Consider the following 13,449-nt stretch of genomic DNA (forward strand, 5'->3'; position numbering starts at 1 on the left):
ACCTCGCAGTGCACTGTTGGATGCTTTCTTGGAATTGCTGTAGGATTAGACTTTCTCCTGTCATTTCCAGCAGTTGAGATGCTGAAGGCCTGCGGTGGCTGATATTTTTATCTAGCCTTCTATAGGCTTGATTGACAAGATCTATACTGTCTTGAGGCAGATGTCACAATGCATTCCACTTTCTCCCCTCTTCCTAAACGGGCATATGGCTGCTGCTCTCTGTTCCTTTGGAGCGATCTCAGACCGCAAGTGGGAATGAGCTCAGTGGAAGCGCTGCCAGCACCTAGCACTTTGTCCGGGGGAAGGAGTCTGAGAAAGCTGAGCTGGTAAAGACCAGTAAGGCTTTTCTGTCTTCATCTTGCCATTTACGGAGCTTGTGTGACTGCTGTCTTCATCTTCTATAGCTGTGTTTTTCACAAAGGGCAAGAGGCAAAATTGGAGTTATTGGACCAGCTCATTGATGTCTCTTTGGCGTAAGCTGATCCTGTGAGAAAGCCCATCCCTGGAGCTTGCTTTTTCCACGTTAATCGAGCTGCACACTTGCTCTGCCATGCCTGTGTCTGGGAATGTGTTGAGGGGCCTGACAAAGTGTGAACTGCCCAAACCAAACGTTTCAGCGGTGTGCCTGGCCATAGCTCTTCTCAAGCTCTTCCCGGATTTTACTGCACAAGTGGCTACTCATTTGCTTCTGCTCCTTGCCTTGTCTCTGTGGGTCTGTGCCCTCAGCTCAGCACTAGCCTCTTGGTCCCGCTAACAGCTCCCTGCTCTTCTGCATTCCTCCAGCCACAGACAGGGAAGCTCACATGGCTGCCACAACCTGTCTCTTGCCTCTTCATGAAACACTTGCTTTGTTTTCCCTTAGGGTTTTGTCCTGGTTGCTACCAAATTAACCCCTTTGTGGTTTATTTGTGATCGTGAACGCTTTGCTGTGGAGCTGCTCGCGCTAGGCATAGTGTTAGGATTAACTGGTGGCATTGCATCAGCTGGGTGTGTGCAAGGGCTTCCCCCACGTGCTCCTTTGCTCCCGCACTGCAGGCAGCCCCGGCTGATGGCTGTGCAGGAACAGGGCTTGCGTAGGAAATCCAGGGTTTGCGGAAAGGTGTGGTATCTTTGAATTAACTGCAGATGTCTTCTGCCTGTCATAACCCTGACCATGCAATCCCCCTGCTGTGCTCGTAGACACTCTTGATTTTCCCCGTCTTTCCCCTCTCCTTTTCTGGATGTGCTTGGTTCCAGTGCTCAGCTGCTAGCACAGAGCAAGGCTGGTCTGAATCTCAGCATTTCCCTGCTGTATCTGCCTGGAGCAGGCTCTTCTCAAGGTGTATGTGTGTGTGTAGCTGCAGGGATGCCCAGGCCTGGAATGGCCACAGGGCCCTGGAGACAGGCTGCAGGCAGCTGTGGCCTCAGGCTTCAGGCTGGCTGTTGCCACAAGCCTGAAGCCAGCACTGCCTTTCCACAGGCACATACCAGCCCTGTCTTACTTTGTTCAACTCATCGATGAAAATGATGCCTCAGCCATGAGTTTGGCTATTTCAGTGCTCCCTACTCTGTGTCTCTGCCCTCTAAAGCAGTATTGTGTTGAGCATATGTAGCCAGGGGTTTAGCTGTCAGCCCCCTTGCCCTATGTCTACCTAACGAAGCCTTGTTTCTAATCAGACTGGGTGACTGGAGGGACTGGTCATTTACTTTGAGCAGAATATCCCTGCTGGCCTCATCTCGAGGGGACTGGAGATGTAGCAGCAAAGGGCATGCATTCCCCGCAGCTGGCGGACCTGCCTGGCCAGCTTCACCCCTCCTGCGTGTGCCAACGCTCCTTACCCAACTTACAGAGCGATGGCCCAGGGCTGTGTAAACCCCTTCCCTTTGGGCTGCCATCCAGCTTGGCTGGCAGGGGAAGAGCAGCGAGCACACGCTGGGCTTGAGTGCCACACGTGGGACCGGCAGAAGTCGGTAGCTGGGAACTGGGAAGGAGACCCTGGCAGGAGGGAGGAGAGCAGGGGCAGTGGTGCCATGTGCCCCCCCATTGTGCTGCGTGATCGAGCAGGGGGAAAAGGGAAGGGGACTTCATTTTGGAGCTATCTCAGCCTTCTCTTGCCTTCTGTTACAGGGGCTGGTCATTGCCCTTTGTGCTCCTGTAACAGAGCGTGCCTCTGCCTGTTATCAGACGGTTATTAAGCTAATTGTGGAGCTGTCCTGTATCAGGACAAACAGTCCCTAATGGAGCCGTCTGCTCCCTGTCCCAGTGCCACATGAGTTGTTTGATCTGGGAAGAGTGTGTTTGCTGCTGAGGACTCACCCTGCCCACCTGCAGCCCTGCCCCACTGCGGCCCACCTCGGGCAGGGTGGAGGCAGCAGCTCACCCCTTCCTCGCCCCTTCCCCATCCTGCTGCCGAGCACCAGCCGGGCAGGATCCACGCCGCCCCGCAGCAAACACGCCTGGGGCGCCCGGCCCCACCATCTGCCATGCTGCCACCGTCCCCGGAAGCAGAGACAGTCATGGCAGGGCCCAACCCGTCCTGCCCTATCGATTAGAGCAGGAACTAAGGCTGCTATCGAGAGCCAGACTGGCCCCAGCACCCTCCCTGGCACCCCGTGTCTGGCAGCTGAGGCAAGGTCTGGTGGTGGAGTCCCTGAGGCTGCCTCCATCGTGGCGCTGCGGCTGTAGCGTTTGTCCCAGAAGTAGATATTCTCCTTATCCCTGCACTTAATGCTCCCCCTCAGCCATATCTCCTCGAATACTGTCTCCCCTCTCTCTCGCCAGGCCGTGCAGCTACCCTGCCGTGCTCCACATACTTGCTCCAGCTCTGCCCTCTGTCCCACAGGCTTAGCGGTTTGGGGCTGATCCTGCTTTGTGGCTGGTGACGGTGCTCCTGTTTCCTCTGCGAAGCTCGTCTCTGAGGCAGACCCCGCAAAGCTGCTGGTCTTGCACATCCTTCCTGCCCACGATGGGCCCGGGCTCCGTCAGCCTCAGCTGATGCGGGGAAGGGATGAGGGTGGGCAACACCCTTCGCCCGCCACCTTCCTTTCCCGGCTGTTGTGGGTTTGCCCTCTGCCCCAGGCGCAAAGGGTGATGCCTCTTCAGGCGCTCGGGTGTTGCAAGCTCAAAATGAGGGTAGAGCCCGGGGACATGCAGGGCACTGTGTTTGGGGAAACAGGGGGGGGCTCTGACACCGCTGGCCAGATGCTGACAAGCACAGTAATGCCTGTCAATGGGGTTGTCCAACACCAGGATCTGTGTTTGGCCTCCCAAGGCAAGCTCTGCCCTGCAGCCCAGGCGTGGGCTGGCTTGTGCTGCACAAAAATGCTGCCGCAGCTGTACCTGGCCCCAGCCCAACAAGCAGCTTCGTTCTGGGTGCAATGGCCTCGGTTTGCAGCGCCCCAGTGGGTCACGCTCTGCGGTTTAACGCGAGGCTGCTGCGGGGGCTTGTTCTTAATGGGCCAAGTACCAGAGTCAAAGGGTCATGTAGGTCGCTGGCAAACTGCTCAGCTGCCTGGGGCTGAAACCAGGCTGGAGGCAAGACCTGGGAGAACTTGAAAACTAGCGGTGACTGTGGAGAAAGAAGCCCCCAAGCAGCTTTAACCGCCTGGCAAGAGCTGGAGGTTCAACAGCTGGCTGTGTGCTGCTGGCCCTCCCCAGCCCTCCGGGATGAGGTCCTTGTGCCAACAGCCTCCTGCTCTGCTCCCACCTCTCTGTGCCACACTGTGGGTGTCACCCGGCTGCAGCCCCAGGCTCCCTCCCTGCCCTGGACACTTCCCTGCATCCTTCCAAAAGCCCAAGTTTCTGTGCTTGGCTTGCTGTCTCCCTGAATCTGCCTCCGCCTGTTGCTCCTGGCCTGGGATGGAGGGGGTGCCCAGGGGTTGCTCCCAGAGCATCCGTTGCTGGATCTGCAACAGCCATTTCCCCTTCCAGAAATGTTAACGACGCAGTTTGCGTGCGTGGGGGCGGGATTCAACGGAAAGTGTTTATTCATAGCCAGGTCAAATCCCCTTCCTTCTGCTGCAGCTCTCCCTCCGTGGGGCTGAAGCCGTCACCTGGGAAGGACCCATCCAAAGGCAGGGGAGAAGGATTGGGCAAGAGACCCTGAAGTGTGGCCCTTTCCCACTTCCCCCGTGCACACACCCATGTCGGGGTGCAGCACACCGCTCTGGGGGGCTCCAGTTGCCCTCCCACATGAGAGCACCGGGCTGTGTGGGTGCTGGGGCAGCGCCGTGGTGGCTCTTGCTGACTTAAGGAAGCGTCAGGGAAAATGTCAGGGCTGCCATTACTCAGCGAGCCCAGAATAACCAAAAACCCACACCGGATGCGGCAGCCACGCTTCACACCCTGCTCCTTGCCCCCGGCACTACCCGCAGGGGGTGGGCAGAGGGGCCGTACCCACCCGTGCCGGCTGGTGGAAACCCTCCTGGAGGAGGAAGCATGTGTTTCAGTGGGAAGAACCAGCTTACGCAGACACCAGCTTCCCCTTGGATATTTGGGTTGCACAAGGCAGCCCGGCATCCCTCCCCATCCCCATGCAAGGGCACAAGGATGAGGTGCTCTGCCCAGGATGTCACAGGTATGGTTGGCCCAGTGAGGGGACTCGGCCCTGACAAAAAACCCCAGAGCCAATTTTAGCAGTGCAGAAAGTGAGTGGCCGCGGCCCGTGGCTCCGGAGTGGTGACTCAAAGCCATCACTCCATCGCTCTGGCCTTGGGGCAGCGGTGCTATTGCCCAGGAAGAGCAGCAGTGACTCTCCAAGGGCACACCTGGAGGTGCCAGGTGCTCAGCCCCAGCCCTGCTCAGGGACCTGGCCGGGGGCAGGAGATGCGGCACAAGCTTCAAAAGATTTGAAGCGCATCGCCACCACACAGGTGAGAATTTTGCTCCATGTTCACTCCATGCCTGTGGCCACCTGCCTGCCGGTGCTACCCGGTTCTTCCATCCTCTCCCTTTCTCCTCACCGGGAGAGGAACAATTTGTTGTCAGGGTCGTTGTCCAGGTGAGTCTCATGGCCGGGGCGCTGGCTCCCTCCTCTCCCCCTGCGGCTGGGCAGGGGCCGGACCCCGCCCGCAGCCCTGCGCGGCCTTCCGGGCCGGGACCGGGACCGGGACCGGGACCGGGACCGGGACCGGGGGCGGCAGCGCCCCGCCCCGCCCGGCGGCTGAGTCACCCGGCGGGCCCGGGACCGGCCGGGAGGGAGCGGGACGGGACGAGTCCGGACGGGACGGGACAGGACAGGACAGCAGCACCGCGCCAAGCGCCGCGGCCGGTGGGTCGTTGCGGGGCGGTGGGCGCGCACCGGCGGGCGGTGCGGTGCGGGGCGGGCGGTGCGCGGGGCGGGGCGGCCCCGGGCCCCTTTGTTCGGCGGGAGGCGGCCGCGCGCCGCCCCACCGCTTTGTCCGCCGCCGCCGGCGGGAGCCGCTCGTCCCGGCCTGCCGTGAGTGGGGCCGGCGAGAGGGGTGCTGCGGGAGGGCGCGGGGCCGGGGGGCTGGGGCAGGCGCCGGTACCGGTACGCCGGGAGGACTGGGGGCGGCGGGGCGGGAGCCCCGGGCGTGGGCTGCGGTCGGAGAGGCGGGGGCCGCGGGCAAGGGGGATCGCGGGGGCCGGGATTCCCCGCGGTGGGCTGGAATGAGCGGGGCTGGGGACCCCGGGGAGGCCGGGGCTGGGGGGGGGGCGGGTCGCCAGGCTGGCAGGGACCCAGCGGGGGCTGGCCGGGGTCAGCGGGACGGAGGTCGCCGTGCGGGCAGGGGCTGGCGAGCCGCGGGTGGGCTGTGGCGCAGGGGGACCCTGATGTGGGCTGGGGAGATTGAGGTCCCTGGGCAGGACGGGCTGGGCCAGAGGGGGCCGGGGGGCCGAGGCTGCGGGGGTCGGTGGGGCCGGGGCTGTAGGTGTAGGGCCCAGCCGAGGCACATGGTGCTGATCCTGACTCACGGCGTGGCCGGCAGTCGGCGGGCGGCTTGTCGCCCTCGGCAGAGAGCTGGGCTCTGGCTGCCTGCCCGGGGGGACCCTGTCCCAGGCCGGGGCAAGGGGTGTGGGGAGCTCTGTGCTGCCCCGACTGTGCCCACCCCAGCTCCAGACCCACGCTGAGGTCTGTCCCTGTGTCACCCGTCCTTGGCCACCATGGCAGTGCCCACGTGTGTGCCTTTGCTTTCCCTGGGCTTGCCACCTCCCAGGGCTGCCCTCCTGCCTGGTGCCCTCACCTTGTCCCCTGCCCCAGGTGAGGGCTAAAGGGGGACACAAAGCATTCGTCTTCCAGTGGGGTGGTGGAGATGAGGACCTCGCACTGGGGAGACCTGGCAGCAGTGAGACCTCGCAAGGTGCTCGACCACAGGAGGATGGTGGCCCTGATGGACTGGGTTTGGGTCCTTGGTGCCAGCCTGTGCCACCTCCCGCAGCTCAGCAGGCTCTGCCGAGCACCAGGCTGTCAGTGAGAGCGTGTCCCCTGCAAGGGTGCTTGTGCTGGCTTTTCTGTTGAGGCGAGGTTGCTCGGGAAGCAGGCTGAGCTGAGCCAAAAAGATCCTCTTATTCTGGACAATAGTGGCGTGAGTGCAGCCGGAGCCATCGTCCGCAGGGACGTGCCCTGGCCAGAGGTGATGGGACAGAGCTGGCCAGAGAGCAGGCGAGGTGTAGGGGAAGCTGAGGGCTCTGTGGGGAGATGTCCCCTCTGCTCACTCGGGCAGCCCTGACACCTGCTGACCTTGCATCAGCTCGTGTGCAAGCTGCCGAAACCAGGGGTGGTGGTGGGGTGTCTCCTCTTGTGTCTTCTCCTTTGGCCTGGAGCTGTGGCGTGGTCCTCGCAATTTCCTCCCTGACCTCCGGTGTCAGCTGCTTCGCCAGGACTTTGTGCAATTCCTTGTCCGCCTCACGCGGCCCCTTGCCATTGCTCTCCTCCTCCTCTCCCCCTGCCAGCTCTTGCTGTGGGGTGCACTGAGCGCTGGCCACCGCGGGCTTTGGGGGCTTGTAAGGACTGGGAGGGTGGGGGTCCTGCAGGAGGGAGGGTGCAGCATGGAGGTTTGCTGGGGCAGAGCGATGCTGTATCTCTGCTGGCCCTAGAGGAAGAGCTCTGTGGGGTGCGGAGGACCTGGCTTGTGGGCATGTGGTGGGGGAGATGCCCCTCAGGGGAGCCCCCTCGGCCAGGGCTCAGGGCTAGCAGCGGCAGCGGGCCAGAGGGGCTGCCATGGAGGGCCTGCGGCCCCCCGTGGGAGGGTGTGGGTGCTGACACAGGGTGCGGCACTGATTGGGGACCTGCCCAAGACCAGGTGGCAAATGGGTGCTGCATTGGGGAACACTGGGGACAGAACAGGGCGGTTCTGGCCCCTTCCTGTCCCCTCACAGTCCCCAGCTGGTGCTGCCCCGTGCTGCCGTGTTTACCCTGGCTGTGCTGACTCTTGCCCCAGATGCGTCCTGGGGGAACGGGGATGTCCCAGCCTTTCCCCGGGTTCCCTCCACCCACCTGGCTGGCGGCGGGGTGAGAGCAGGATGCGGATGGGAGCATGGGGAGGAGGCACTGGGCAGGGGATGTCTTTCTGGGGAGATGGCCACCCCGCACAGGGCTGTATTTGTGGATCTGTGGGTAAGAGAGGGGCCGTCAGTGCCAGGAGAGGTAGAGTGGCAGAACAGGGGTGGCAGCTGGTGGTCTGGGGAGTCCCAGTGAGGCTTGTGCTGTTTTACTCAGTGCCTGTTTGCGTGTCCCTTCCCCGCAGGGTTTGAGCCAACTGCCTGGCCAGGATGAGCTGGAGTTTCCTGACGCGGCTCCTGGAGGAGATCAACAACCACTCAACCTTCGTCGGCAAGATCTGGCTGACCGTCCTCATCGTCTTCCGCATCGTGCTGACAGCCGTGGGGGGCGAGTCCATCTACTACGACGAGCAGAGCAAATTCGTCTGCAACACGCAGCAGCCCGGCTGCGAGAATGTCTGCTACGACGCCTTCGCTCCGCTCTCCCACGTCCGCTTCTGGATCTTCCAGATCATCATGGTGGCGACGCCGTCGGTCCTCTACCTGGGCTTCGCCATGCACCGCATAGCCCGCATGCCCGAGTCCTCACGGCGACGGGCACCAGCAGCCCGGCGGGCACGCATGCCGGTAGTGCGCCGGGGAGCCGGGCGGGACTACGAGGAGGCAGAGGATGATAATGAAGAAGACCCCATGATCTTTGAGGAGATCGAGGTGGAGAAGGAGAAGAGCCCGGAGGGCGGAGAGAAGCACGACGGCCGGCGCCGCATCAAGCAGGACGGGCTGATGCGCGCCTACGTCCTGCACCTGCTGTGCCGCTCGCTGCTGGAGATGGCGTTTCTCTTTGGGCAGTACCTGCTGTACCGCTTCGAGGTGAGCGCCTCCTATGTCTGCAGCCGCAGCCCCTGCCCGCACATCGTCGACTGCTTCGTCTCCCGCCCCACCGAGAAGACCATCTTCCTCCTCATCATGTACGCCGTCAGCGGGCTCTGCCTCTTCCTCAACCTCTGCGAGCTCGTGCACCTCGGCGTGGGGCGCATCCGCGACGCCCTGAGCCAGTCCGACGGCCCCCCGCTCCCGGCCGGCGGCAGCCCCGCGCCGCAGTACCCCAAGAAAGCCCCCGGCGCACCCCCCACCTACCACTCGCTGAAGAAGGAGCCACCGCGAGCCCCGCTGCCCGATGGCAAGCTGGACTACCGGGAGAGCCTGGCCCAGGCGGCAGTGGCGGGTCGCTTCGCCCTGGCCGGGGCTCCCCCGGCGCACGAGCTGGACCGTCTGCGGGAGCACCTGCGGCTGGCCCAGGAGCACCTGGAGGTGGCCTTCCACCTCCAGCCCCCCCCGCGCCCCCCCAGCCCTGCCCGCAGCAGCAGCCCTGAGGCCAATGGCATCGCCGCCGAGCAGAACCGCCTCAACCTCGCACATGAGAAGGGGACGGCCACCTGCGACAGGACCACGGGTGAGACAGGGAGGGGGACCGGTCTGGCTGACCGGGGTGGGGGTACAGGGGGGTTGACCGTCGGTGCCCCTGGGGAGGGGATGCCATTCCCCCTGCGGCGGGTGCTAACCTGCTTCTTGCTCCCCGCAGGGCTGTGAGTGCCACCAGGGACGATGGCGGTGTCTGCCGGAGTGGCTGCCGCCACCACCGCGGGACAGGCAGCCTGCCAGGGGCACGGGACGGAGGGTGCCACACATCTGCCCGGTGGGGCTGGCCGGGCAGCCCTGCCCCGGTGGGCAGCGGCAGGGATGGGGGCCTTGGGGGACATTCCTACTTAATTTTCGAAAAGGGAATATCTTATTTTTGTACGTTTTTATACACTCGTCAGCGTGTGCACCCTGGCATTTTTATACTCTGCTCTCGGTCCCTGCTCTGGGCCTGCGCCCCCCCCATCTCCCGTTTCACCCCCTTTTCTTCCTCCCGCACCCGTTTACGGCAGCATCTTCTCCGCACACCTCCCTTTGCCCTCCCGTGCCCACTGCCACACACTGCTGCGCTGGCCACCAAGCCAACAGGCGATGCCGATATTGCCCCTGTGACGTGGGGGTTTCGGGGAGCCGAGCCTGGGGGTCCGGCTGGCCGGGCTGAACCATGGGGCACGGTGCTGGGCTGGCATTGCACTTGAGGTGGAGGGGACAGCGGGGACCGGACGGGAGGGAGGGGTTCCTGGCGGTGCCAGTGCTGGAAGGTGCCGGGGGGGCCGTCCTGCGCAGCGTCCTGGCAGGGGGTGTGCGATGCGTGGGGCTGTCCTGCTGGGAAATGTCTGTGCAGAGGGCAGGGGCTGTCCTTCTCGCCGCCTCCACTCCTGGCCAGCCGCCCTTGGACCAAATCCCATCCCCTCCCACTCTGGCCGTGGGGCCGGGACCCCCTGTGTGGGGGCCAGGCCCTGGTCCCATGGCGGGGGGGACACGGCACCCCGAGCCAGGCTCAGCCGGGAGCCAGCGGGGCATTTCTCATCATCTCACCCTGGGTCACGCGGGGATTTTTGTAGTGTTGTTTTGTACTCAGAAATGATTGTCACTCTGTTTTTTTTTTCCTTCTTTTTTTTTCTTTTTTTTTTTTTTTTAAAATATCTATATTAGTAAAGGCTGGAGACGTTTTGTACTGAACTGCTGCATCCGGTCCTTCGGGAGGAAGGGGTGGGAAGGGAATCCTGCCCAGCTGGGCTGGGGCGGGCAGCGCTGCCGGCTTGCCCTGGGTCCTCCCCGCTCGGCCCGGGGTGACTCAGTCGTTCCGGCCGTGCGGGACCTCCTCCGTCGGCCTGGCGGAGCAGGATTGCTGCGGCCGCATTCCTACGTGGTCCCGTCCTCAGCGAGGGGCCCTGTGAGGGGCTTCCCCATGCCTCCCCATCCCACTGCCGCCCCCACGCCTCCCCATCCCACTGCAACCGGGAGCAGAAGGGATGCTGCCCCACGCTCCCCTGCCCCAGGGCCAGATCAAACCCAGCCACGCCATGCCCTGGCTTTGGCCAAGGCACCCCAATCCCCTCTCTGAGACCCCAGGTTGCGGCCAGACCCCTCTTGCAGCACTCGCCTGTCCCCTCCCTCCTCTGGCCAAAAGCCCCCGAGGAGCTCGCATTCCACTGTGTGCCACCTCTGTGGCTGCCTCCGGTGGAAGCTGGCATTTACAGGCTGTTTTGGTAAAAGGAACATCTTTATTTCACTCATCCCGTTAAGCTTTCCAACAGACTGTGCCGCCGGGAGAGGGCTCGCTTGCAGCGCCGTGCGTGCCACCAGCCCTGCCACCGGTGCGAGGTCCTGGCACAGGCTCGCCCTGGCACATCCCGGTCCCTGCCGCGGCAGCCTGGCCATGCTGGGGAGCACAGGGAGGCTGTGGCACTCCGCAGCAGGAGCAGGACCCCAGTCCTTTTTTGGGGGGAGGGTAAAAATTGCTTGGGGGGGAGCGGGTGGGGAGAAACAGGGGGCTGAGCTGGTTGCAGACAGCGGGCTGGCTTTGGCAGGGGGTCGGTACCTCTGCCCCAGGCTGTGCCTGTCCCAGACCTGCCGTATCGCGGCTTGCTCCAGGCTGGGGATGGCTGCGGAGCAGGTCTGGCAGCGTGACTGTACCAGGGGCAACCCAAAACTCTGGCTTGCGCAGGGGAGGGTGACACAGCCCAACCCCCCCCAGGTGGATCCCTCTGGTCCTGGTGGCATGGGGCTGGGGGTCCCCTGGGCGAGCAGTGACTCCTGGGTGGGATCACTGTCCGGGGCCGGGCTGCGGGATGCCCTAGACGCAGGTGCAGTCCTGGGCCAGGATGTTGGGCACCGTCTCGTACTTGAAGGAGTACCCGCCGTCGGAGGTGGTGCGGACGCGCAGGGAGCGCATGGTGCCGGGCAGGGCGGTGCAGCAGAGCTGCACGCCCAGGCGGTGGCTCAGCCCGTGGCCCTCGGCGCAGCTCCCGTGGCAGTAGTGGAAAACGAAGCTGCTGGGATGCACAATCCACTTGTCCCAGCCCAGCTCCTCGAAGGAAATGTTGAGGGAAGCTCGTCGGCAGTTGGTATGGGCAGCCAGGTCCTCAGACGGGCGCTGCAGCAGGCTCAGGGCGGCCGGGGACCAGGGCACGGCGGAGCGGCGAGCCCTCTCACTGCCCTTCGCCCGGGTGGTGGCCACCAAGAAGGGCATCTTGTCCCCCTCGGCCAGGCAAGGGCAGCCGGGGCAGCGCACCAGGAGGACGAAGAGCGGCTGCGACAGCTGGGGCAGCAGCGCCGGGGCGAAGTGAAACACTGTCCAGTGCTCGGGCGTCCGCACCACCGTGGCCGTCACTGGCATGCGGCCCTGCGGTGACAGGGTCAGCACGTCAGGGGCCGAGTGGTTGGGGGCGGCCGAGGGGCCGGTGTAAAACCAGAGCTGGGCAGAGGTCACGGCGCGGCTCAGGGTGTGTGCCGAGGGCTGGAAGAGGTAGGTGAAAATCCCTTCTTCCTCCAGCAGCTTGTCCGGCTGCATGGGCTCGCAGGGCACGTCTGCGGGGAGGGGGTAGAAAGATGCTCAGGGTGCGCACCCAAACCCGGGGAGGGTCTCCGATGCTAGGCGGGAGGTGAGGTGTTGCAGAGGGTCCCCAGGGTGCTGGCATGGCACCCAGCTGCCGGCACGGGCTGTGGCAGGCTGCGGGGGAGCTTATGTCTAGCGCTGTGCAGCAGCCACTCCACTGCGCCCGGCAGCTGAGCCCCGTTGTGCCCCATGCTGGTCCATTTCTGCTGCCCCTGTCCCCCAGGGTCCTGCCCCGTCCCCCAGCATCCTGCCTTATAGCTGGGCATGCTGCCTTATAGCTGGGCATGCTGCCCTGTTCCTTAGTATCCTATCCTGTTACCCAGCATCCTGCCCCGTTCCTGAGCATCCCACTCTATCCCACCCTGCTTTCTCCTCAGCACTCCCCATCTCTCCACATCCCACTTGGCCCAGCTGTTCCCCAGCCTGTCGGCACCCTCTTGTGCCACCTGCCCCTCTCCCTGCCTGTGTCCTGGGCTGCTCTGCCTGTCCCTGCCTGCCACCCCCTTCCACCTCCTGGCTCTCCAACACACCTCACCCATGCCCCAGCCTGGTGTACCCTCTTTCTCTTCTCCCACAGACCCCCATGGCAGCCCCTCCATCCCCATTGTCCAAACCCCGACCCTGCTTCACCCCTCCGCCCTCTCTGTCCCACCAGGGCATTCTCACCTGTGGAAGGGAAGAGGATCACCTGGGAGGTGTCCTCCAGCTCCGTGGGCTCGACTTTGGTGTTTTCAAGGATGTCTCTCCGGTGCACCCTCCTCGCTTCCTTCTGGGGCTCCTCCTGGAGAAGCGGGGGGCTCAGATGCTCCAGCACCCGAGCCCGCACCTTGTCCAGGATGAGCTGCCGATCGGCACCAGCCCCGGTGCAGCCGGCCAGGACGGCGGTGGGCAGCATGGCAGGCAGCAGGTGCAGGAGGAGCAGCATGACCATGGGGCGTGTGGGGGGCCGGTGGATCGGGGGGCTCTGCTGCAGGCTGCTGCCTGCCTGCCCAGCCCGTCTGCCCGCTGCGCTCCCCCCGGGGCAGGGTGGCATTGAGACCTATCTGACACTGACGCAAACGTCTGCTCGCCGTGAATATTATCTCTGGGCAGCGAAAGCGCTGAGACGTCTGGAATGCGAGAACTGCAAGGACAGTGTGGTCTGGGGGGGGGAATGGCGCTCGCGCAGCGGGGGGATGCTGCCGGAGGCAGTGGGTGCGTGGGGCTGAGGAGACCAGGCTGCAGGCAGGGTGCTGCCAGGAAGGTTTTCCTGTGCTGGCGGGGATGGAGGGGGCACCCTGGGTGACCTTTGCAGCTGCCAATGCTGGGTGCCCCCCACGGTGGAGGAGCTACAGATTTGGAGCTTCTGGAGGGACAGTGGGAGATGGCAGCGGCTGTGCAGAGCAGGGACATCTGGGCAGGGACCTGATGGGGTCCAGAGCCCTAAAAGCCCCCAGTGTGGGGAGGCACTTTGGGGGTGGCAGGCAGGGCACCCTCCTACCTGCTGGACACATCAGGGTCACGGGGCAGCTGGGATGTGAGGACGGGACCA

General features: G+C 64.0%; 2 protein-coding genes across 3 annotated transcripts; one reads left to right on the top strand and one right to left on the bottom strand.

Annotated features, from left to right (window-relative positions):
• The first annotated feature begins 5,168 nt into the window (after nt 1–5,168).
• Nucleotides 5,169–10,039, top strand: LOC141745949 (gap junction gamma-1 protein-like). Of its 2 annotated transcripts, none has more exons than XM_074593485.1 (3): nt 5,169–5,249; nt 7,684–8,891; nt 9,021–10,039. In XM_074593485.1, exons 2-3 carry the CDS (start codon nt 7,709–7,711, stop codon nt 9,026–9,028), a joined length of 1,191 nt encoding a protein of 396 aa, XP_074449586.1. In that variant the 5' UTR covers nt 5,169–5,249; nt 7,684–7,708; the 3' UTR covers nt 9,029–10,039. The 2 variants fall into 2 exon arrangements, with proteins under 2 accessions (XP_074449586.1, XP_074449585.1); XM_074593484.1 differs by lacking the exon at nt 5,169–5,249 and adding an exon at nt 5,317–5,417.
• A 529-nt stretch (nt 10,040–10,568) lies between these two features.
• INHA (inhibin subunit alpha) lies at nt 10,569–12,910 on the bottom strand. Its single transcript, XM_074593486.1, has 2 exons — nt 12,585–12,910; nt 10,569–11,890 (listed from the first exon to the last, which is right to left on the bottom strand). The coding sequence occupies exons 1-2, from the start codon at nt 12,847–12,849 to the stop codon at nt 11,157–11,159; spliced, it is 999 nt and encodes a 332-aa protein (XP_074449587.1). The 5' UTR covers nt 12,850–12,910; the 3' UTR covers nt 10,569–11,156.
• Nucleotides 12,911–13,449: the final 539 nt, after the last annotated feature.

This window comes from Larus michahellis, chromosome 7 (genome assembly GCF_964199755.1).
Source record: "Larus michahellis chromosome 7, bLarMic1.1, whole genome shotgun sequence".
NCBI classification, from domain to species: Eukaryota; Metazoa; Chordata; class Aves; order Charadriiformes; family Laridae; genus Larus; species Larus michahellis.

Bases quoted from the DNA above. Each gene is read 5' to 3' on its own strand.
- LOC141745949 (XM_074593485.1), top strand. From the start codon at position 7,709: ATGAGCTGGAGTTTCCTGACGCGGCTCCTGGAGGAGATCAACAACCAC.
- INHA (XM_074593486.1), bottom strand. From the start codon at position 12,849: ATGGTCATGCTGCTCCTCCTGCACCTGCTGCCTGCCATGCTGCCCACC. The intron at 11,891-12,584 runs GTGAGAATGCCC...CCCTCCCCGCAG, and splicing joins GATCCTCTTCCCTTCCACAG to ACGTGCCCTGCGAGCCCATG.